Below are 24,355 nucleotides of genomic sequence, written 5' to 3'. Positions count from 1 at the left end.
GAAGGGGGGGGGGGGGGGGGGTAATGGCAGTGCTCTGGGTATTGAAAAGCAATGTTGAATCTCAGCTTCAGAAAGTTTGAAGGCTACTGGAGTAGTGGATCCAACTTGACATACTTGCATTACTTCCACCTGTAATAGCAGTTGCTTTTAGAAAACCATTTTCTTTTTAAAGAAGGGATTTTGTTTTTCCTCTTTCCTAACTAGATCAAAAAGAAACAGCAAGAAGTAGTGGGCTTTTTAGAGGCCAACAAGATTGACTTTCAGCAAATGGACATAGCAGGTGATGAAGACAACAGGAAATGGATGAGAGAGAACGTCCCTGGTGAAAAAAAGCCTCAAAATGGAATTCCTCTCCCTCCACAGATCTTCAACGAGGAGCGGTACTGTGGGGTAAGAAGCTGTTTGGAAATTTAAATACCCTCAGAGAGTCTTTTTTCACAGAAAGTGACTCTTTTCCATTAGTGGGAAGTGTCCAACAAACTCCTTAAGGCAATTTGAGATTCACTTTGAAAGAAAAATTCTTAGAAAGCATTTTTTTTAGGCAGAGAAAAGCAATGAAACAAAAGATTATTCCTTTTTAAAAGAAAAATACACATGGAGGAAAAACTGACTAGAGAAACTCTGCTTATCAGACCGTCTGGATTATCCCCTGCAGACCCAGAGCCTGGGCAGGACCCAAAGCTCACTGTTCGTTGTCTGTGTGGAGCAATGTGTTTCCCTGCCTCCTGCTCTGTAGCTCACTCACAAGTTGTTCTGCTGTGGGATCTCTGCCTGCACTCTCGTTTCAGCTTCTGAAGACCAAAGGCAGTACTGTCTAGGTGATATTATGGTTTCTTCACACAATATCTCAGGATAACCAAATGTAGACTATAAGGACAGCTCAGCGGCACCTGGAGTAGTGAATGCTCAATTACGTGGTTTGACAATACTGAGCTATTCAAGACTAGTGGGGTTCATAGCAATGCTGATCCACTATCTCTAGCTGTGTTGCACTTTGCTTCTTGAACTTTCAGTTCATTTTGCACGGTGAGTGTTGGTGTTTTGTTTGTTGGACACAAACTCATCTGGGCTGCTAGGAAGTCAAGCAGAGGCCTGAGGCACAAGGGGCTGTGAACAGGAAGCTTTCTTTTCCATTACATTATACAAATAAATAGGAATCATAGTTGACTGGAATAATTCTAGTGCGTGGTTTGAATTATTGCTATTATATTGCTTATTCAATAAATATCCAACTCTTCATAACAGAAATTGTAACACTCATCAGATGCTGTTCTGTTTTCATACCTGCTTGTAACAGGTTATTTCTCTTGAGAGAGTTCAAATCAGTGATAGATAATACCGTACCACCATGAATATTAGGAACATGAATCAAAACAAATATCTGAGTTTGTTTATCTTTTTCTCATAGTCTGGGTGGAAATGCATAGTCTGGAAAGTACTCTGATATGATTGCTGAAATGAACTTGCAAAGTACTCTGAAATGCAGATCACGTAGTGAGCCCAGTTTTAAGTTACTCCACAAATCCAGTGTGAACTACTGCAAAGGTTGTTTTGAGAGAGAAGGGATTTACATGCCACTAAGTTTTCAGAATTAACTTCAGTGCTCTCAGAGCAAAAGTTGCTCGTATGAACAACTGAGTGCAGTTGTCTCCTCATTTTCTCATAGGAATCTTAAAAGAGAACTTGTTACGTTAGAGTTCATGTGCATTTCAACATCCAATCTACACCAATAATAAGTGTAATTTGATATATCTTACTCTGGATTTTATGGCAGACAGTTGCAATAAATATTTCTGATATTCTCTGGAGAGGTTATATAGTAAGTTAAAGAGTAATTACCTTGCAAAGTGTTGCAGCTGGTCAGCCTTGATAAATATACAGTTTTTACTTCATGTCTGAAGCTATTTCAGGACGCCAAATAATCTACATCTTGAAATTAATTTAAGTTAAGAAAGAGTTCTTTGTGAAGACACCTCCATGTGGAAAGGGGTCCAGAAAGCAATCGCAGCTACTGATTTAAAAACTAAACTAAGTTTACAATTAGTCTAAAAGTCTTCAGACTGTCAAAGCTTATAGATAATGATCCCAGTGGGTGCATAACAAAGATTAATTTATAGCATCATTATTTCCAAATAAATAAGGTGGGGAGATCCATATGAGTATGGAAGCCTTACCCTTCTTCTCAGCGGAAGGTGCCTTAAGGGAGCTGCACAGTAAATGCCTGGTGGGATTGTGTGGCCAGGGGCTGACACACTGGTGCAAAATTCCTTCAAGTGAAATGATGTCTTCTGCAACATGTCTACAATATAAAGCTGGGAATTTGCATTCTACTTCCCTGCATAACCTGTACAGGGCCAACAGACCCATCATTCTGAAATCCAGATCTGGTTTACGCTGTTTGAGGTTTACATGATATATCTCAACTCTTCCCCCGTGTCCCACTTTCTTTATCCTCAGCCACTTTATTAAAAATAGGGCTGAGAATTGGAAAGGTCTCTTTGAGCAGGAGGGTGGACTAGATGGTCTTCTGAGGTCTTTTCCTGCCTGAATTATCCTGTGGTTTTAGGGTTTTGTAAAATATGTTCTGCTCCACAGCCACTGGATGTGGGACGAGATGTAATGAGCAAAAAATGCAGGGAAGAAAGTTTAAATCAGACATCAGAAAAAAATAATGTCGTTTTCAGGAGATTGTCTCATCTCATTAAAGGTCTTTTCCAATGGATTGGAGAAACATCTGTCAGGAACAGTGTAGTGGTTCCTGCCTTGAAAAATGGTCCTTTAAGATCTCCAATGCTGCCTTCTGTGGTTCAGTGACATTTTGGAGGTGGGTGTAAGGAAAGAGGGGATACTGGGGACAGATGAGAAGGCTTTCTTTTTGTGCTGGAATAGACGGACATAATGAGCAAGTAAATGCAATCCTGTTACTAATCTTCTTTTCAGGTGATATGTAAAAGGAAAGAGGGGATACTGGGGACAGATGAGGAGGCTTTCTTTTTGTGCTGAAATAGACTGACATAATGAGCAAGTACTGTTGCTCATCTTCTTTTCAGGTGATATGTAGAAGTATCTGCATCTTCTGACTGACCCTGAAGAGCTGCTTCACTTCTTTTCCTCTTTCTTTTTTACTTGAATTGTAAAATGGAGGTTTGTTATGGATGCATTTATGAGAATACACCAACTGTGAGCAGCTTTTCTGCGAGGTCAGAGAAGCTTAAGACTGTATTATAAATAGCTTGAATCTTATTTTTCTTTCAGATCTTTGGTATTGCCACTTGAAGAAATAGATTAGAAATTGATTCATTTTGTATGCCGGGCTATAGCACCAATTTCAAGTATCCATTCTAATCCATCATTGTTGGCAATTATGTTCTTATTTGATCTTTTTCTTAAGCTGCTTCTTTGCTCATGTCTAGACAGATGTCTGCATCTGTGTCACTTTCTAAATATATTGAGCACTCTGTTGCTCTTGTCTTTGCTTTTGCTTAACAAAAAACCCTAGAAAACTAGGAAAGAAATGGAATGAAAACTTCTGGTTTTCTCTGTAAACTGAAATCTATGCTTTTCTCTATCAACTGAAATTCATAGAATAAAATACCCATGTACATCTTTTTTTAAAGAATCTCTGCATTATTAGGTAAGCCTTTTATTTGATGCTTCATATGACTGCTAAAGTCAAATATATGGAAATCTCTGTGGGTCTGTAGTCCAGCCTGCTGCGCAAAGCAGGGATAGCTAGCTTTCAAGTTAGCTTATGTTGCCTGGGGCTTTGGCCATTTGGGTTTCAAAAGTCTCCAAGGATGGTGTTTCCATGTCCTCTCTGTGTTTCCTGACCTGGTGCTGTACCACTCATGTAGGGAAGAACATTCTGCTGTCGTCCAGTTGGAGTCTGCTGTTTTGCTGTCTGGCATTTCCACAGTGGTCATACAAAAGATGGTACTGTAGAGTTTATATGTGCATATGCCCTCATATCATAAAGAAAAACTCATGGAGGTTTGGTTTTGTTTTTTTAAAAAATAGATTTCACTGTATTTTCTAAAGACTAGACCGCAACCCTTTGCCTACAATAGATTTCACTGTATTTTCTAAAGACTAGTTCCAAAGACAAATGATACCGCTACCCTTTGCCTAAACCATTTATGTCTTCTCATACAGCTATAATATTATTCCTTACCTAAAATAAATTGTTTCTGCTCATTTTTCTTATTGACTGCCTTGGAAACAGTTATCTTTGGTGATACAGTGAATGGAGCAAGCCACCGTTAGGAAAGTAAGAGTGCAAATATACAATACAAAGACTATTCCATGTTCATGGTAGTCATGCTTTTACCCCATGCTAAATAATAGCTTACTTCTCAGTTTAATCAAGGTTAAGTGACCTTCCATTTACTGTGAGATATCACATTTACTGTGGGATGTCATCATACGCTACCAGTTGCGAAGGAGTACTTGATATGATAGGAAGGATGTATCCTCTTCTGACAGGGAGTTCATATGGTCATTCACACCTCTTGCTTGTGCCCTCAGGTCTGGTTATCTACAAAGCTACGTGTCTCTGGAGGTTTTTAGTACACTTGCTATCTGCTGCTTTTCCTCTGGGAAGGAACTAACAAGACATATACAACACCAAGTCCACTTCATGGCACTTCCTTATTATAGTCTTCTCTTTGTTTCCCAGCTGTTGACATATTGTGCCATAGTTTGCTTAGGCTGTTTTACAAGGTACGCAGGAAGACACCAGTTTCCTGTGTTTGCGTGGCCTGTCAAAGGGCCATATCAAATTCCAGCCCTTTGAATTGCGGAAATTTTTTGTGTTCTTGTTTGCTGTGTTCTTCCTAAGTTTATGGGTTAGACTTCAGACACGCTGGCTTTCTTAAATACTTAGGCCAGACTTGGGTTAGATAAGAAAGAGACCCCCACATGAAAACAACGTGAAAACAGCAAGGAGGTGGTTTAAGAAATGGGTGTCCTGGAGCAGCAGCAGGTATTCTGCCTGGTCAGGGCAAAATGCGCTCTGGGGCTTCCCTAGGCTGGGCAGTTCCCACTGCCTGTAGATAGGTCTGTGCAAAAGCTCATCTGTCCCTTAGATAAATCAGTGAAATGGGCTGTCATTTATCCTGTCTGTTAAGCCATGTTGCCTCTTCCAGACTGGATTGAAATGTCATTGATTCCAGTCTTGTTGACATTAAGGTGACTTCTAAACCATCCACTCCAGCTTTTCTCTGGGATTACTCTTGACCAATAATTTAGTCTCTGGAAATACTAAAACAGCCCAGTAAAAAAAGTCAGGTCATAACCCAGCTTTACAGACAAGTCTCAGGGATGAGTCAGCACCTTATTATTTACAGGCTTCTATTTTTGGAGTTGTTTGGGATGAGAGAGAGGATGATAATATGGTCAAGACAGTAGTCTAGGATTCAGCAGACATGCGTTCAGTCGCCTGTCCTGCACAGAGCTGTAATGTGATTGTGGAGCTGTCACTTACCAATAGAGTTTCTGTTGAGATCTTAAATACTTGTTGATTTTTATCTATATAACATATGAGTTATGAACTTCCCAGTAACAAACTAGTGATCAGAGCTTCCTTATTGACAGGAAAGTTATACAGGTGAATACAGTAAAGACCATACAAGTTCTAGATGGTAGGATAGGAGCCATCCCTCATGTCTTTTCAGTTATATTAGCACTGAAGAGAAAATGAGCATTTAATGTAATGATTTATAACTTCAGTTCTCATGCAGACAAGACATTTTGGCTGGTACATATATATATGTGTCGGTGGGAACAACACAGTCCTTTGCTAAGTTTGTTTGAAAAGTAACTGCATTTTCTAACCAGAGTGCCTTTCTTTAAAATAAGCAGTTTCCTCATTATCATTTCACTCACGCTGTTGACTGTTGCCTTTCATTTGCCGTAAAGCTGTCCAGAGTTTTGAGGACCTATTTTGTGTTCTTACTCACGGCAAGCTTTATTTTAAAATTTAAATGGGAATAGCTTTGCCTTGGCGTGTGCAGCTGAGACACATTAAAATGAGACACTTAATTTTATCTCATTCTGACATAGATGTGATGTAATTAAAGTGTAAGTCTCTGGAGAGTTTTGCCCATTTGTTCGTTTTGTCAGCCAGTGTGAAACTCCCTTTGTCTGAGTTTTCTTCCTGAGGCTTAGATAATGCAGGCTCTTGTACAAATGCATAGTCATTCTCATCAATATAAGAACGTTTTGCCTGGTCTAGTCTCTTCCTCCTGTTCTTTTTATTTGGTTTTTGTTGCCAATTCTCCAATTCTCTGTTTGTTTCTTCCTTTTTTAGGATTTTGAATCCTTTTTCTCTGCTAAAGAAGAAAACATTATTTATTCATTCCTGGGCCTTGCTCCTCCTCCAGGCACAAAGGTATGCGCTGCTGTCCTTCCACAGGGGCCATTTATTTGATTTTAATAAAAGATGAAGGTAAGCAGTGACTCAGCATGTCAAATAAGGGACAGTGACAAGCATTACATTAGGTGCTAGTGCAGCAAAGCGTTCTCAAGGCAAAAAAAAACCCAGCCCTGGTCGCTTCAGTCAATATCAGAAAATAGTTCTCTCTTCCTTTCTTTTACTGAAGGCTTGTTACCATGCCTCCAGCTGATGATTTTTTGTTGTTGTTGTTGACACAAAGTGGTATTTTATCATGTTCAGCTTTTAAACGATGCAAAATTTCCTTATGCAATTTATAGGTTGTGTTAATTGCCATAAATCTTCACTTCCCCCTGACTGCTTCAAACCTTGAGCAAACAGGGTTTGTACTGGCCACACAGAGGGGCAGGGGTGAGGGCTCATTCCATCCTCTGTGTGTACACACAGACTGGCACTGTGGGGTCTGCTCTCTCTGCCTCGAGGAGACAACTTAAAGTCCCACCTAGGACTTTGTGAAGACCCTTTGGCAAGTCTACCTGTTGTTCTCCATCCACTGTATTTTCACAATGTTCTAATATATTTCTGGCAAAAGAAAAAGATATTTCTTTGGGTGTTTTTCCTTTTTGCTTTTTTTCTTTTTTTTTTTTTTCCTAGGGTTTTTGTTTTTTCTTTTTACAGAAAGCAATATGTTTTATTTTTATCAGAGTCTTCTTCTAATTAGAAGTTTTATAACAGAGAGCATTACAGCTCTCTTATCTAAAGATCATGTTAGATGATAATCATATGTTGCCATCTTTAACATGGATGATTCAGCAAAAGAAATGAATGAAGGGTGATAAGCCAGGGTGATAACAGAGAAGTCTTCTGCATTGTGCTGACCTGGCTGAAGAACTAACTGTCCTGGAGCACGAGGTCTGCTTTCTGGTCCAACTCTGCTGCCAACTGTGGAGCAACTTTGGGTGAAACACTGTTGTAAATGTCTCTGGTTTTCCTCTTCTGTAAAAGCAGAGAGAAAAATGAGCCTTTGCTAAGTGCTTTGAGAGCTACAGATGAAGAGATACCCAGGGGAGAGCCACAGTTGCTATAAATGTCTTTGACACTGAGTCCCTGTGTGATAAGGAGCAAGTGATTTAAACTTTCTGCTTTAGCTGTGCCATCTCCCATCAAGGGAAATAAAAATTACTTGCCTACCTCACAAAGGTCTTGTGAGAATTCATTTAATTAACATCCACAAAGCCATGAAAGGCTTAAAGGACTGCAGGTATTACACATTATAATCATTATTAAAAATATGTGAAGAATCAATGAGATAAAGAAAATTACATTTTTCCACCTTGCTGCTTCATATATTATCTGCTCGTTCATGTAAGGTTCTGTTCTATAGTGTGTCTATGAAGCTAAGTAACAGTTTTTTAGAATTCATTCATTCCCAGGTGTCAGCATAGGCTATTATAGTTTTTACTTTGTGACAACTTTGTAAATGTTGAAAATAATATGTCCAGTACATTCTGCTGGGCAGATAAGTGTTAATGCTATTGACAGAAAGCACGTAGAGATTACACTGATTAAATGGTGCAGTGGTGGTGGTGGTGGTGATTGTTTCAGTCCAGCGAGTGGAAATCAGTGAGAGTGTTTTTAAAAAATCCATTTAAAGAGTGGAAGTATATTTACATTGCCTCCCTTTTAGAATCGTTTGAGAAAGACATATACCAGTGTTTTAGCATTTATTGCAGAGATGTGTCTCAGCATCTTCACTGCATGACAGTCTGGCTGTGCTTTGTCATACAAATAACCTTGCTGCACTGCTTCTGCTTTCCTTTCATTAGGCTGTCAATTCAACCTTAGCATGAAGTACAATGGAGGGCTCGTGACATTGATTTCCAGCAGCACGAATCTGGAATAATAAGTCAGGTGTGGAAGAGATGGTGATGATGATGACACATATGACAGGGTTTCCTACTAATCCCTTCTTAAATAATTGTGGGGTTTTATTCCGGAATATGATGATCCTTTACAAAAGTAGGAAACCATAAAGCATGGAAAAACAGGCACTAAACAATTGCTTTCTAGGGGTTTTTACCTAACTGGGACATTACAAAAACTAATATGAAGCTGATATATGTTTTATACTCTTGCCTCGGAAGATTCTCTTTCCTATTCCATCCATCTTTTGTCTCATATTGCACCAGCAGTAGAGAAGCTTTTTAATGACCACAGCATAGTCCACTAGGATCCTGACCCAGGACTGTTTTTAGCCTATTTTCTAGAGCAAGCAAACGAATTTTTTGCTACTCCGTCAACACACTGTAACTTCCCAACAAAATTCGTGTAGTTAAGTTCATTGCCATGTCAGCCTGCAGAGTGCAAAATACATGTTTCAGTTCTGCAGATTGTCATTTTTGTAGCCCTGACTTCTCTCAGGCTCAGGTGGCTACAACTTGTCACCAGACCTACTTGTGCAGTGTTTACATTGAATGGTTGCTGCTAGGTACTGGAGCTGTGATGGTGCCAGAGCCTAATGTGCGAGCTGATCTACACTTACAGGGGGAATCTGGTATGTCTAGGACACATCAAAGTTGTCACCAAGGTGCAGATTGACTCTAAGACACATGTAAAGAAGCTCTGAGTACACACGGATATAAAGGAGATCCTTCTCAGGAAGGATCCTTTCCTATATATCAAATACATTTACATCCTTAAAGGGTGCTATGTGGCCATAAAACTCAGTGACATTACAGGATAGCAACACATGGTTTTGGTACTTCAAAAAGGGTCAGTTAGCTCACATTGTCCTCTCTCTCCAGTTTCCTCCTCATCACACTGGCTATCATGCTTTCTAAAGCATCATTTAACAGGGATGAGTAGCACAGTTTTATGTGCCTAAGAGAAGAAGCAGTTTTTTAAGTCTATTAATACGAAATAGTTTCTCACTTGAAGAAATACCTGGTCCGGAATACTTCTAAACACGTTTCATGGCAGGCTGGGATTTAGAGGACAACTGTGCTTTATGCCTTTTGACCCAAAGATCACTCAAATTAGTGAGAGTTTTCTGAATGATCCCATTTAATCTTGGATTAGTGGCATGAATGGTGATGTGCCAATAGTATACGTGTGTACCTTTGAGCTATAATCAATGTAGTTTGTATGTCTGAGGTCAGGTGTGTCAGTCTCAGCTGCCCCCAAAGTTGAGTATGTTTCTTTTTAAAGTCCTCATAACTTTTATGCTTAGTCTGAGGCTGTTCTTAATATTATTGAAATATTAGTAAGATGCGAACAGCCCATTAAAAGCTCTGGTTTTCTAAAATGGCACAGGTGAATTGTTCTGTCAATGAGATGCCTATTACTTAAACTAAGATGACAGACAGTTATGTTCTTTCTGAGTATCTTAGCAAGGTTTGAATGCAGATAGTTAATTGCTTTTAATTTTCAGGGACAATCAGGTTTTTTGAGAACTTTACTGGGGTGGGATCAGTGAAGCTGATTTACTTGAGCTGAGGGTCTGTTTTCAAATCTTTTATATACTTAAATCCTTAATCTTAGTATTCTTGGTCTTAATATTTATAATCTTGATATCCCAGCATCCATAGGTACTTGAGCTTTAGTCTTTTAGTTGGAGAAGACTTCTACTAAGACTGCTTTGAATTACAAATTTATAGTATGTTCATTTTATTAAAAGAGAAAATGACCTGTCAGCCAATTTTTATAAATGGTACTTCATTTTGAATTAGTTAAATATTAAATTTTCTGTTTCTATGGAGAGCTAGCATAATGGTGATATTCCAAACATCACAGTTCTCCATATAATTAACAAGAACTCTGTGTATGTGTGTGCGTGTGTGTTCTGGCTGATAACACGCTGCTTCTAGACTTCAATTCTTTCAGCTGCAACTTCTTTTTTGCCTTATGCTCTGAGTAAGTATATGATTCATCTGACAATAGGTTCATTTTAATTAGAATGCCATCTTCAGTCTTTATGTATTTATGTATCTGCCAAAAAATATTGAGTACATAGATTTTAAAATGAAATGTTAATATACAAGCTGAAAATAAATATCTAACCACTTTAGTTTTCATTAACACTATCCTTTTCATTTTAGGAACAGCTACAAAGAAAGTATCTGTAAGGAAGTTATCATTTGCTTAAAAAAACAATGTATTAACACAATGTTGCACAACAGAATTTAAATATATATCTATGTTACTGCATATTTTAATCTTCAAATATTTTGTTAGCTTGTAGGGGGGGAAGTAAAATATAAATTCAGCCAAACAAATGCCTCTGTAAATGTGTTTTTACTAACAATGCCACCAGTACCAGAGTGCAGTGCTCCTACATTTTATGTGTAGTTGAAATGAGACCATATTGCCAGAAAAAGAAGTAGTCTTTTCTCATTCCTCCTTTCTCTGGCACCTTCCGCTTGCTCCCAGCTGCTCATTCCTCTCCCCAAGCATCCCCCACGTGCTGGCAAAAACATTCATGCAGCTGTGTAACGGAGTGTGCAAATTGTGTGAGATAGATAGAAATGTTTTTCTTTTTAGAGCTTTAATCCTGATCAGCCTCCTGCTCCAGTTCACCATGCAGCCCTAGAAAGGCTTTTTTGCTGCCAAGAGGGCAGGGGCAGTGCAGTGCTGGGAAGGGCTGCAGGGAGGGAGATGCTTGCTGCTGATAGGTTTTTTTGCTGTTTTTCTGGGCAGAGAGGAAAAGGAACTCATGAGCCCACATGCCTACTCTCTTCTCATTGCAAGCTCCTTACATATGAAACATATTTTCCGTGATTCAGGAGAAAATTGCCAAAAAGGCACCAGATCTTACAGACAGTGAATTTTCAGGAAAAAGATAAGACTACTGAAGCATTTTGTTCATCATCACTCTGCCACGATATCTGCTTCCAAACGTTCTTAACTTTCTTTCTATCATTTTTGTCCCCATCCAGCAGAGCATCTCAGCAGGAGGGCATGTCTTATATTGTGCACCACATCATGGTGGCATTGATACTTGGCACTTGGAACTGGTGAGGCCTCACCTTGCGAACTGTGTCCAGTTTTGGGCCCCTTACCACAAAAACAGATATTGAGGTGCTGGAGTGGGTCCAGAGAAGGGCAACAAAGCTGGTGAGGGGTCTGGAGAGTAAGTCTTATGAGGAGGGGCTGAGGGAGCTGGGGGTGTTCAGCCTGGAGAAGAGGAGGCTGAGGGGAGACCTTATTGCTCTCTGCAACGACCTGAAAGCAGGTTATAGAGAGGTGGGGGTCGGTCTCTTCTTCCAAGTCACAGGCAATAGGACAAGCGGAAATGGCCTTGAGTTTTGCCAGGAGAGGTTTAGGATGGATATTAAGAAAAAAATTTAATCTGAAAGGGTTATTAAGCACTGGAACAGGCTGCCCAGGGAAGTGGCTGAGGCACCAGCCCTGGAGGTATTGAAAAGACAGGTTGACATAGAGCTTAGTGACATGGTTTAGTGATGGTTTTTTGTCAGAGTTAGGTTGATGGTTGGACTAGATGATCTTAAAGGTCCCTTCCAACCTAGACAATTCTATGATTCTGTGATTCTATGGGACAAAGATCCCTAAGTCAGCACTCACCCAAGTCTGCTCTGGAGCTAAAAGCAGCTAAAAGCCAGATAGCTATGCTAGTGTCATGCTTCTGCAGGCTCAGTACAGGCTCGGTTTTAAGAAATCATATATGATAAGAACCTTGGAGGAGGAGTTTAAAAAACAGGAGATCATGACTTGGGGCTTTTGTTTAACTGCAGAGACAAATGAAATTATGGAAAACAAGGAAAACCCAAACGAACCAGGTGGATGATTTGTTAAGGGCTTGGTCACAGGCATGAGAAAGGAGCTCGTCTTCTATCAGGGACATGCTGCTCTGCCCAAAGTGTGTAGGACTTAGGATGACACAGGAAAGGACCTCCCCTGAGCCCAGTTCTCTGTTGCTGGAGGCAGTCACACCAGATACATCTCCCAGAAGTTGTCTAATTCCCTTCTAATGAAATAGTTCCTTTGCCTCTGCTTCTCTAACTTCCAAAATTTCACACTGCTGCTAATTAGAATTGTTATTTACAACTGGTTTGTACTCATTTTGCATCTGCCTCAGTACTCTTCTTTATTCTATCCCTCCCTGATGTTTACTCTGATCTATATTTAGTGAGCCATCATATCCCCTCACAGCATTACTTTCAGTAGATTAAAGTAATGAAGTTTTTTTTGTCACCCTTTCATAAGGCAGGCTCTCCGCTCCCTCAAATATTGCTGTAGCCCCCCTCTGCACCTGTTCCAGTCTGAATTTCTCTTTCTTGAGCCTGAGTGACTGGAAGGGTACAGAGCGATCCAGAGGAGCTCTCACCTTGGCCTTTTACAATGACATTAATATTCACTTTCAGCTGCACCAGCTATACCTCACCTCATACGTCTGAGGATCACATTTATTACTTCGTTCACTGTCGCATCACATTTGTGGCTCAGTTATTCTGTGGTTATTTAAATACATCCATCTTTTTCTTCTTTGTTGATCGCCAACTAACAAGCTCTCAAGCTGCAAGAGAAACATCTGTTTCTGATCTTTGGCCCAGAACTACCTGTCCCAAATAATGTGACTTTGCACTTCATGCTATTGCATTCCATTCTATTTCTGTTGTTCCACTTGAGGCCATACAGGTCTCCTTTTATCTGACACAGTGTGTGATCCAGTGTGACCTTTCACGGCTACCTAGCTGAAAGTACAACAGGACTTACAATAAAGAGCCTTCTAGGAGGTTCAAGGTGCTGGAATAAATAGATTTGATAGATTGGTGTGTGAATGGATGAACAGTTTCCTGATGATTTTAAACAAGAAAGTTAAGAGACTACATGTGAAATCCTTTATTACTTCTGTTTTTCTGTAGCTTCTTGATAAAGTTTAATTGGAATGCATGCTGGTGAAAAAGGCTTTCTTTCTGAAGCTAGAATGTGTCATCAGGGTGAGCATCGGTTTCTATTAAATTTTCCACAGAAAAGTTAGAGAATCTACGATGCTCTGCAGAGGAGGAAGTGCTTGAATTCATGTTTTCCCTACACAAATCCCATGCCTTTACCAACAGATCAACATGCCAACAAGTGTTCCTTTCACAGGAAAGTGTCCAAAAAGGTATATTTTCATTTGAATGCTGAAGCAAAATTAGAAGAACACCTCCCAAATCTGTAAAGTTTAGAGTTATATAGAAATTAATTATTAGTTACGTGCCCTGAAGCTAACAATTACTTCTCCTTTGCTGCCAGGAGAGTGAAAAGTCTGATGCCACAGACGAAACTGAGGCACACACAGAAGACAAGGCAGATGAAGGGGCTCCTGAAGAGGCTCAGTCTGCTCAGTCACCATCAGAAGATCAGCAGGTAATTTTCCTTTTACTTTTTGTGATATGAGGGTTTTATCTGTGCTGAGTGCATGAAACAAACGCACAGGGTGGTAAGACTGATTGCAGGGTGGTCCTGCTTGTCTTTTGGATGCATTTTCTTTGACATAATGGGGATACGAAACTAGATCAAACTCCAGGGAACTTTGCTCTGAGTCTTAAATAACAGCAGTTGTCTTTATATAACAGTTTCCTTTTACCACTTGTTATCATAAGCTTTTTTTTTTTTTTTAATGCTCATTTGGAACCAGACTCTAGTTATGGAGAATAATTTAGGACTAGACATCTGAGTCCTATCTGTGTGGAAAAATTTGCTGCTATCAATGGCCAGCATCTGCAGTGCTCGTAAATCTAGTCGTTAATGTTTGTTGTCACGTACCAGCATCGACTGCTGTTGCAGCAAGCCAGATCTGCACAATGTCTTCTCCAGGCCATGCAGAAACCCCTGGGCAGTGCAGAAATGGAGACTGCTGTTATACTTTCTGCCTGCATTATGGTCCGATATTACAGTCACATGGGCAGATCTCAAACTGCAGTGCTAAAGGTTCTTGGAGGAAGCCATCTGAGTTCCTTCAGTTCCCTAGTATGATATCCCGCAGTTAGCTAACATCAGTAAAGTACAGGTAGTTGAGAGTTAGATGAATTCCACAAAAAGGAACCATTCTGTTGTGTGACGGTGTCTTCCTCAGTGGGGTGTGTAAGTACTGTCCATGTTCTAGACCCAGTAGGGACTAAGCAGAAATGGATCCCATATCTGGAAATAAGGATCCAGCTGCTTTATTTCTGCTGCTCTGACATTTTGGCATTTAAGGATGGGTTTATTTTGATGTTGCAGTGACAGGTGACTCTCTTCCCAAAGAGGCAGGCCTACTGCTGGATCGAGCACTTATACTTGATGTTTTTTTTGTGGTTTGGAGATCAGACAGTCCCAGTGGAATATCTGTCACAAATGCATCATCTCTTTCACTAAAGACCAAAACAAATGTGTTTTGGTGGTTTTTGTTTGTTGTTTTTTTTTCTATCTAGCTGCAATGTTTTTCCAAAGGAAGCACCCCTCTTTAAGCTTTTCCCCATTAGCCTTAGTCATTGTTAGGCTGGAAGAGTACCCTTTTACACAGCCTCATGCAAGTCTCAGGCCCTGGAAAGTCCCATTTAAAATTTCAAAATGTCAATGAGGACAGACAGTCCTCAGTGGGAACTGAAATTTCTCGTTAAATTATATCCAAGTGCTTTCTATGTCTCTGTGAATTTCAGCAGGCACGTGAGTGCCACCCAATACCTTTTTCCTCGGCTCTTAAGAGAAGCACAGCATAAAACTGCAGTGCATCCCCTGGCTGGATTAGGTTACTTGCCATTCTGGCTGGCAGTCTACTCTAATGTTTTTCAAATGAGAACAGAATGCTGGAACACGTCTGCAAATGTGTCAAGCAGCTGTGTATGAGAGGTTTTGCGATGGCATAATGCAATACCTCCCCTATACAACAAGCACCTTGCTCCATTTCTCACAGAATGGACTGGAGCTGTAAGTGGAAAATATATGTGCCTTTAGTTTTACAGGGAAGGGAGTGGCAGAGGAGGGAGCACCAGACAAGACAGTGTGTTTGAACAGATCTTTCTGTGTTTATGAGGGCATAAAGTCTTAGACTTACAAATCCTCCCCCTTCACCTGCACAGTCTTGGCAATGTCAAAATGTTCTTACATAAGGAGGAGGAAAAGTCTTTTGGAAATTGCCCAACTCTGATACCCACTTCACCGAAAGGGTTATCCAGCATTGGAATAGGCTGCCCAGGGAAGTGGTTGAGGCACCATTCCTGATGGTGTTCAAAAGACAGGTAGACATGGTCCTCAGGAATATGGTTTAGTAATTTTTATTTCCTATTTCTTATTTATTTTTTTATCAGAGTTAGGTTGATGGTTGGACTAGATGATCTTTAAGGTCCCTTCCAACCTAGATTCTATGATTCTATGATCCTGCCAGGTATATATTAGCTCCTAGAGGAAGAAAAAAAAAACCTGTTTCTGTTCCCGTCTCACCACTGCAGGCAGGCAGGTATCAGGGACTTGTGCCGGGGACACACAAAAACCAATTTCCACCCTGTTCCACCACCCACTTCCCATGTCACCTTGGACAAATCAGTTCAGTGCATGGCATCTGTCCACCTTGCCATAGTTCATCCTAATTATCACTTCTGTTATGATGGCATGAATCATCTGTAGAAATTCTGGTATTCTCTTTCACTACAAACAGCACACAGAGGATGAGTTTAGATGAGAAGAATAACTTTGAGGCAGCTACAATGAGATGAATTCAGCCTTTTGTCTGTATCCCATTCTACCCTTATGAAAGAAAGCCAGAATAATGTTTCCTTACCTGGCCAGGGTTTTATGAACTTAAATACATTTAAAGACTGTCAGATTGCTATTGGAGTGTCCTCGCTGGATGTTAGGTTCTAAAGGATACCTGTAGTATCAACACAGCATTTTCACTGTTTCCCTCTCTTACTCTCATTCTGCAGCACAGCACATCTTGTTTGGCTGCTTGACCACACTGAGTAGATGTTTTCTGTGTGCTCTCCCCACCCATGTCTTTTATTCCTTCTAACTTACTAAGAGCTGGTCTCTGTATACTGAGTTCTGAAAGGGTGACTTTTTATTAGTAGCCCACTGTGTTTTGCAGCCAAACAGCTGCATCTTTTCAACAGTAGTCAGGTGTCCTGCCCCTCGTCCTCCCTTACTCTTTTGACAAATGCTCAAATCAAAATACCATAATTTAAACATCACAGTTTTGTGTTCTGCTTCTGAATTATTATACCATTGGGAATCTAGTATTAGCATTTTCTCTAGGCAAGCGAAAGCCCAGGCAGAACTAAATCTAGCCAAGAACATCAAAGACAATAAGAAAAACGTCTGCAGATATGTCAGGGACAAAGGCAAGACTAGGGAAGTTGTGGGCCCTCTCTGGAAGGAAACGGGAGACCTGGCCACCCAGGATATGGATAAGGCTGAGCTACTGAACAGCTTCTTTGCCTCAGTCTTCACTGGCAAGGGCTCAAACCACCCAGAAAGCCAACCATATCCTGGGCTGCATCAAGAGAAGTGTGGCCAGCAGGTCACAGGTGGTGGTTCTGCCACTTTGCTCTGGTGAGACCCCACCTGGAGTACTGTGTCCAGCTCTGGAGTCCTCAACACAGGAAGGACATGGATCTGCTGGAACAGGTCTAGCAGAGGGCCAGGAAGGTGATCAGAGGGCTGGAGCCCCTCTCCTATGAGGACAGGCTGAGAGAGCTGGGGTTGTTCAGCCTGGACAAGAGAAAGCTCCGGGGAGACCTTATAGCGGCCTTTCAATATCTGAAGGGAGCCTATAGAAGAGCTGGAGAGGGACCCTTTCTCAGGAAGTGTAGTGACAGGACAAGGGGTAATGGTTTTAAATTGGAAGGAGGGAGATTTAGATTAGATACTAGAAAGAAATGCTTTACTATGAGAGTAGTGAGGCACTGGAACAGGTTGCCCAGGGAAGTTGTGGATGCCCCATCCCTGGAGGTGTTCACGGCCAGGCTGGATGGGGCTTTGAGCAACCTACTCTACTGGGAGGTGTCCCTGCCCACGGCAGGGGTGTTGGAACTCAATGGTCTTTAAGGTCCCTTCCAACCCAAACCATTCTATGATTCTATGATTCTGTAATTCTATGATTTTGGTCTTACTTAGTACTCAGTTTCAAACCAGCTTAAATATGACTCTCTCATGTGGGGTGTAACCCCGCTGGCTTTTCTGCAGTGACTTTGCAGGAGAAATGCCAGTGCTATGGAAAAGTTCTAGAAGACAGATAAAAAAATAATCTGTGACTGTCTCAAATGTGGAACTGCATGGAGGGTCCCAGATTTCAGAAGGCTTCTTCAATGCCTCAGTAGCAGGAATGGCTGTCGACGTTCAATGTAGGTGCGTGTGGAGGCTGCAGCCCTCCCCTACTGCTTCTGCTGCCCTTCCTGGGAAATGCAGTAGTCCAGAAGATCCAGCTTTTTATCTCAGGCTGGTATGACCCTGAAGAAACCAGCAAGAGACCCCAACACTCTGAAAAAACAAAACTCTTGGGTCCGCAGCTGCCTCCTGAAATTGGCAGGAATAAGTGTGCAGGGCGACAGTTTGTTCTTCACACACCTCATATTAGAGTGCCTGAGCTTCAGCAACTCCAGCCCCTCATTCACAGGAGCATTGAGGAAAGGCTGGAGAAGATGTTGCAATATGAAGTCCCTTACACACACCCAGCAGTCAGTAAGAGGAACAGCTTTCAGCCTGGGTCACCGAGGGACAGCTGCACTAGGATTTCTTCAGATTATGAATTTTTTTTCCACCTTAAACCTGTTGCATACTTTCCTACCCTAATCACTTCATCAAGCTTATCCTTGGCTTCTTCCTAATCTTTTTTTCATACTTAATCTCTGATCAGGAAGGTTGAGGAACCATTTTGTCTGGATACAGTTTCCCTTTTTCTTCTGTTGTCTGTCCCTTGGTTTTTGAGATTTTTATGGAAATGACTGTGACCTCTTATGCACACAGCACAGCAAGGGCTCTGCTGGTCACTGGATGTGATGGTAATAATTTTTCTTTATTCTTACTGTCTGATTTTAACTTTAGATTTTAGCTTGGGGGTTAGAATATTTTTTAAGTGGTGTCCCATTTAAATCAGTTTGCAGTACAGATTAGGCTTACTTCAGGGCAGAATTATTTTAGAAACATGGTCAAAAATTATATTATAATGCAAGTCTGTATCCTGTCTCAGCAATTCCCTGGGTCATACATAAACCCTGGCACTGCAGCTCACTTCCTTATCTCAACTCATTCTAAGCAAACTTTTATCAACCGCTCACGCCTTCTGCATGGTACTATTCCCTTTCTCTTTGGGATTTTGTGTAAGATTAGCTCTTCTCTCCAATAACCAGCTTGGTATCTAAAATTAAATTCTATTCACTGTACATTTATATTTTTTCTCTTTTATCTCTCTTCTCTTCATCACTTTTGCTCTATCTACAGTCTAAAGCCAACTTGTATTATTTCTTATTCCTCGGTACTGTTGAGCCAAGGCATCTGTTCCAGCCTACAACAGTTAACAGAATTGCAAGCCAGATTCTGAGTGATGATATATAACATAGATAAGATTCTGTATAATTCTCATCTAACTTTCATTTTGCAGACCAGCAAATTACCAAAAAAACCCAAAATGAAACCCACCTGAAAAAGCAAACAAAACCCCAGCTCTAATGCCTTGCTTGTCAATGAAGCAGATTTGATTGGAAGTAACTGGGAAAAAGGGAGCTGTATTTAATGATTTTATATCCCTTTTTCAAAGTAAAAGCTTAGCTTAAATGTGCTTTGTGAGTTAATCTGGAGGACATTATCTCAAAATAAATCCACTGAATTGCACATAATTTTCCTAAATTCAAGTGCTTAATTTCTGCTGTGTTTTGTCTGTATGACCTTTGATATTCTTTCTTTGGTCTACCTTTTGAACATTTTCTTTTGTATCTCTTATCTAGGAAAGCAAGAAAGAACATGCAGCATCAGGGGTATAGTATATTTGGACATTTTGCTTTCAGCTTTTGTTTGTGTGCATTTAATTCCTTGTCAGTCTCATTGCTTCACTCAAAAGTTAGTAAATTCTTATTCATGAAACTAAATATACTACTGTTATATTTGGATAGAGATAATTATTGGTCATATCATAGCATTATTGTTTGGGAACAAAGATAAGCCTTTAATTATTGAAAACTGTAAATGGAAGAGAAATTGTCTTTCACAGATTCTTTAAGAAAATTTGCCAAGGACTCCCAAGACAACTAAATCTCTGACAATTGCTAACTGACACCATGCTGATTACATTTTCAGTGCTGTGACTGCGTGTCATTCTGACAATTTAGGCAGTTCTGCCTATAAATGCAATATTTTGTTCGCCAGAATTTGTAAGACCCAGGTGCAAATCCTTATACACTTTTCTGCTTTGCCCAGCATTGCAAGTTTATACCTTGAATTTTTCTTCAGTGTTCCCAGTAAAACTAATGATTACTTTAGGCTATTTTCCACTGTGAACCTGCAATTAATAAGAGGACATGTTCATATCTTCCCACTTCTAAACTGCAATACATGCATGTATACACATGTACACTTACTTACACATCCCTGCTGTCAGAATTATGTATTGTGGCCCTGGCAGCTGAAATGGAGCTCAAGTGTGAAATGGAGCTCAAGCCCAAGTGTGAGGGCTCCTGTTGAGGCTGGCAAGGGCTATTAAGGCTGTTTAGTGCACCCTGCCACCACTAGCTAATTCTTCAAGCAGGGAAAATACCATTTTTTTTTCTGTAAAAGATAACGGACTTGAATCTTGAACTGAAGGTGCTAGTATCTGAAAGATGTTGCTTGTCTGTGGACTTGCCTGGCCCTGTTTCAAAGAGAAAGGCATCTTTCCTGGGGGAAGATGCTGAAAGAAGCAATATTCCTTTGGCACAAGAACTTCTAATCCCCCTGACCTGTGCGGACATTGATGTTACATTTCTGGTAATAATCAGAATCTACATTCATTGCAGGAATGATCCCTTAGTGCAATGGTTTTCCCTGAAAAATAATGATTCAAACCACAAATCTGATTACAAAAGGTCCATTCCCAAGCACATGCTGAAACAGGATGTGGCTTTCATACAGACAGTATCTATGTCTGAGATGAAAACCGAAGGTCTGTGCTGCTCATATACTGCCTGCAGTCCTGATGAGTACTGATTAAGTATTCTTTGATTGGTTGATTACTCCAGGAGGAAATTCCCATAATTTTTCTAGTCTAAGTAATGTATGAAGGTATGACATTTTGAGATAAAGCTTGTTTATACACACAGGAGTGCCTTTCAGCAAGCGTTTGCTGGAAGAAAAGGAGCAGAGAAGCCTACAATGCAATTTTCAGTTGTTTTTCAGAGTGGGCTACATTTTAAAGCTTCATTTACTAGCTCTTAAAAAAAAAGCATACACAGATTGTTGTCTGTGTTACATAAATGTTAGCTTTCAGATAACTTCGTTTGGTTGACTGAAGCAAAGGGCTACTGCCTTTAAATTGTGCTATTTCTCCTATATGAAGAGAGAAATAAGAACTTTTGAAATAACAACAAGGCTGTATTATCTGACTCGGAATGATTTTTAGATTATTCAGGAGTCTAGTTCATGTGCCATGAATCTTGACTTGTTTACTGCTCCAAGAAAGCTTATAATTAAAAATGCTGACCTTTTTTTCATTTTCACTTATATTTCACATTCTCTTTTGTTCTTGAACATCTGTTTACAGCTTAACCATGCACTGTGTTCTAACCTCTGTAAGAAGAGGGTTCTTACATTCCAGCAGTTGCCTATTAACTCCACAAAGTTAGAGCCCTGTCATGTTCAGATTAAAAAATACTTCTGTGTTCTATTTTTGTAAGCTCAAATAATATTACATTTACTAGAAACAGAAGAGTTGCAAAGGCAGAGGTCTGCATTTAAAGACTATTTATTTTTCCTTCAATTCCTACTTGAATTAACTACAACTATTTTCTATAAAAAAGGAAGAAGAAGAAAAGCAGGAAGAAGGAGAAGAAAAGCAGGAAGAGGGAGAAGAAAAGCAGGAAGAGGGAGAAGAAAAGGAAGAGGTGGAGGAGCAAGAGGAGTCTTAGTACACTTCCCTATGACACATTCTTTCTTGAACAGGTTTTCAGGTAACTACTAAGATATCTAGCACAGTTTCTAAATGTTCATAAAGTAACATAAACTTGAAAATTTTGTACATATTATTGTTATACGCTGGACCAAAAGTACACTTAACTCTCAGACTCATTGCAGCTTCTCTTTTATCTGGGGGAAGAATTCCCCATATATCTCTTCTGCAGCTTCTCTTTTATCTGGGGGAAGAATTCATCCATCTTCTCTCTTTCTCAGCTACTGATTTCACTGCAACTTTTAGGAACTTCATGTCTCAAATGAAGCCCTCTCTCAAATTTAGTTGAAATGTTAAAAAAAACACACAAACACTACTAGAGAAGGCAGAGGAGCCTGACCAGAAATAAGACAGGCTATAAAATTACTCTTATTGCCTTAGAAACTAAACCAAACATGACTTTAAAACCTCAAAACAGGAAGTATCTGGGAGGGAGAATTTGTGCCTGGAAATATGTATCAGCATTCAGTATTGCTCAAGTTTTGTCTGCACAAGGTTTCAAATTTAATTTTCAGGTTTTCTTCTTCCTCCTACTGTCTCTTCTCCTCTGCACAGAAATAAAGATCAGAGAATAACTTAATAGGGAAAAACTGTTAACCTACAAGAAAGTTGGAGTTTCCAGCAGATTTTCCCTTAGGTGGCAGGACTCCCTCCCAACTGCAGACACGAAGTGTGACACGCTCTTTCTAGTGGGATTCCCAGCTAATTCTGCCTCTGAGGTAGTTGTCATTGGTTTCACCAACTGTACATTGATGTGGAGACCCAGTGCCTCGACAGGACAAAAAACCCGTCACTTCTTTCACGCTACCTCTCCCAAATCTGGGTTCCTCTGTTGCATGGGAATGAATTTATCCCAGTGCTGTCCAGTGTTCAGACATGTAAAATCACAGGAGGAGTGCTAAGTTCTGATCTGATTTTCCTTATTTTCAGGAAGCACAAGCTGGAGCAGCCCCACCAAAGAAAATAAAATCAGTCTTTCAAGCAAGCCATCGCTACCTTTCATGCCTGTAGACTTATGAACATATAAATACATAACAGAACAAAGACACCACTCTGTCCTACCTGCGGCCTTTATATATATATTTGGTATAACAGTTTCTTGTTAAAATGGGTCTTCTTATATCTGACTGATGATATTTCAGTTGATTGTTATATGTTGGAATAGTATCGTCCATGTCACATTTTAGATTGCAAGCTCTCAGGGCAGGAACCATGTCTTTCTCCATGTTTATGTACTGCCAGACACATTGCTGCCACTCAGCAGATAACTGCACTCGCTCAAGTGACGTGTTCAGAGAAAAAGAAATTCAGCACTGAAAACTGCAAAGCGGCTTCCTGAATACAAGCTATGATGTGAGTCACTTCTCCCTCAGCTGGCTTTTGAAAATGATTGAGATTTCCATTGTGCAGCAGTTTAAATAAATGAGTTTTCTGTCATATCTGTTCTTTGTCTGCAAAAGCATTAATTTAACCCTAGCAAGCTGCGCTAAGATCTGTAAAGTATAGCTTTCTCCATCATTACACTTGTAGGCTATGCAAAGTCCTTCACCTTGCCTTACATTCCTGCTGATGTTTCTGGTGCTCTGTGGAAGACCCCAGCCACAAGGATACACAGTCTTCATTGCAGGAAAGAGGTGTCCCAGTCCCTTCTACTGAAGCCTTGTCAGTCTTCATGGATATGTCTCTATTCAGTGGGCCAGGGAGGCAGAGAAAATTAATCCATGTTCATGCTGTAACTTGATTACAGTTAACCTTACTTTTTATGAGATTTATAAAAACTTCAAGTGACGTGTTCAGAGAAAAAGAAATTCAGCACTGAAAACTGCAAAGCGGCTTCCTGAATACAAGCTATGATGTGAGTCACTTCTCCCTCAGCTGGCTTTTGAAAATGATTGAGATTTCCATTGTGCAGCAGTTTAAATAAATGAGTTTTCTGTCATATCTGTTCTTTGTCTGCAAAAGCATTAATTTAACCCTAGCAAGCTGCGCTAAGATCTGTAAAGTATAGCTTTCTCCATCATTACACTTGTAGGCTATGCAAAGTCCTTCACCTTGCCTTACATTCCTGCTGACGTTTCTGGTGCTGTGTGAAAGACCCCAGCCACAAGGATACACAATCTTCATGGAAGGAAAGAGGTGTCCCAGTCCCTTCTACTGAAGCCTTGTCAGTCTTCATGGATATGTCTCTATTCAGTGGGCCAGGGAGGCAGAGAAAATTAATCCATGTTCATGCTGTAACTTGATTACAGTTAACCTTACTTTTTATGAGATTTATAAAAACTGCTTATAGAGGAAGGGTGGGGATGAGAAATGCTTATTGCCAAAGTAGTCCATAGCTTCAAAACAATATCCAAAGGAACTCTGAATTTATGTTTAACTCTGGTCAAGAAGAGGCTGAATTTTCAAGGTGAAATCTATACTGTGAGTGCTTGAACAATGTCTGAACAAACAAAATGGACAAAAAATTTGTGGAGGCTTCCTGACTATCCTGGGTGGGTACATTTTTATGTTCATCAAAAGTTGCCGTTGTTGTGAGGGGATGGATGGGGAAGCAGTGCTCTCACTCTGGGCTGCTTTTACACTCGTAAGTGATGCTGAGCTCAGAGCTGGCAGCTCCAGCTGAGGGAAAGACCTTGGAGTTCTCACAGCTCACCAAAATCATCACCTTAACATGCAGCAGTGACCAAGACCCAGAAAAATGCCAAGCACCATCAGGAGGACAGCATGACTTTGCTGCCATATAAAGCCTTGGTGAGTTCACGTCTTGAGCACTTTTGCTGTCTGGTCTCTGCATCTTAGGGAAGACGTAGTGGCATAGGAAGAGCTACAGAGAAAATAACAATTAGACAGGG

At 40.3% G+C, this 24,355-nt stretch overlaps 1 protein-coding gene across 1 annotated transcript in view; it reads left to right on the top strand.

The window, feature by feature from the left end:
• SH3BGR (SH3 domain binding glutamate-rich protein) overlaps window positions 1-22,942 on the top strand; it is a 28,877-nt gene extending 5,935 nt beyond the window's left edge. The window contains exons 2-7 of the mRNA XM_014938181.1: window positions 205-390; window positions 6,308-6,388; window positions 13,646-13,759; window positions 19,312-19,341; window positions 21,355-21,504; window positions 22,434-22,942. Coding sequence (XP_014793667.1) covers window positions 205-390; window positions 6,308-6,388; window positions 13,646-13,759; window positions 19,312-19,341; window positions 21,355-21,462 — 519 coding nt within the window. The 3' untranslated portion in view covers window positions 21,463-21,504; window positions 22,434-22,942. The remainder of the gene's footprint in view (window positions 1-204; window positions 391-6,307; window positions 6,389-13,645; window positions 13,760-19,311; window positions 19,342-21,354; window positions 21,505-22,433) is intronic.
• The last annotated feature ends 1,413 nt before the right edge of the window (window positions 22,943-24,355 follow it).

Source organism: Calidris pugnax, unplaced genomic scaffold (assembly GCF_001431845.1).
Source record: "Calidris pugnax isolate Ruff unplaced genomic scaffold, ASM143184v1 scaffold25, whole genome shotgun sequence".
In the NCBI taxonomy this organism is placed as follows: Eukaryota; Metazoa; Chordata; class Aves; order Charadriiformes; family Scolopacidae; genus Calidris; species Calidris pugnax.
This window is presented reverse-complemented; position numbering and strand designations above follow the sequence as displayed.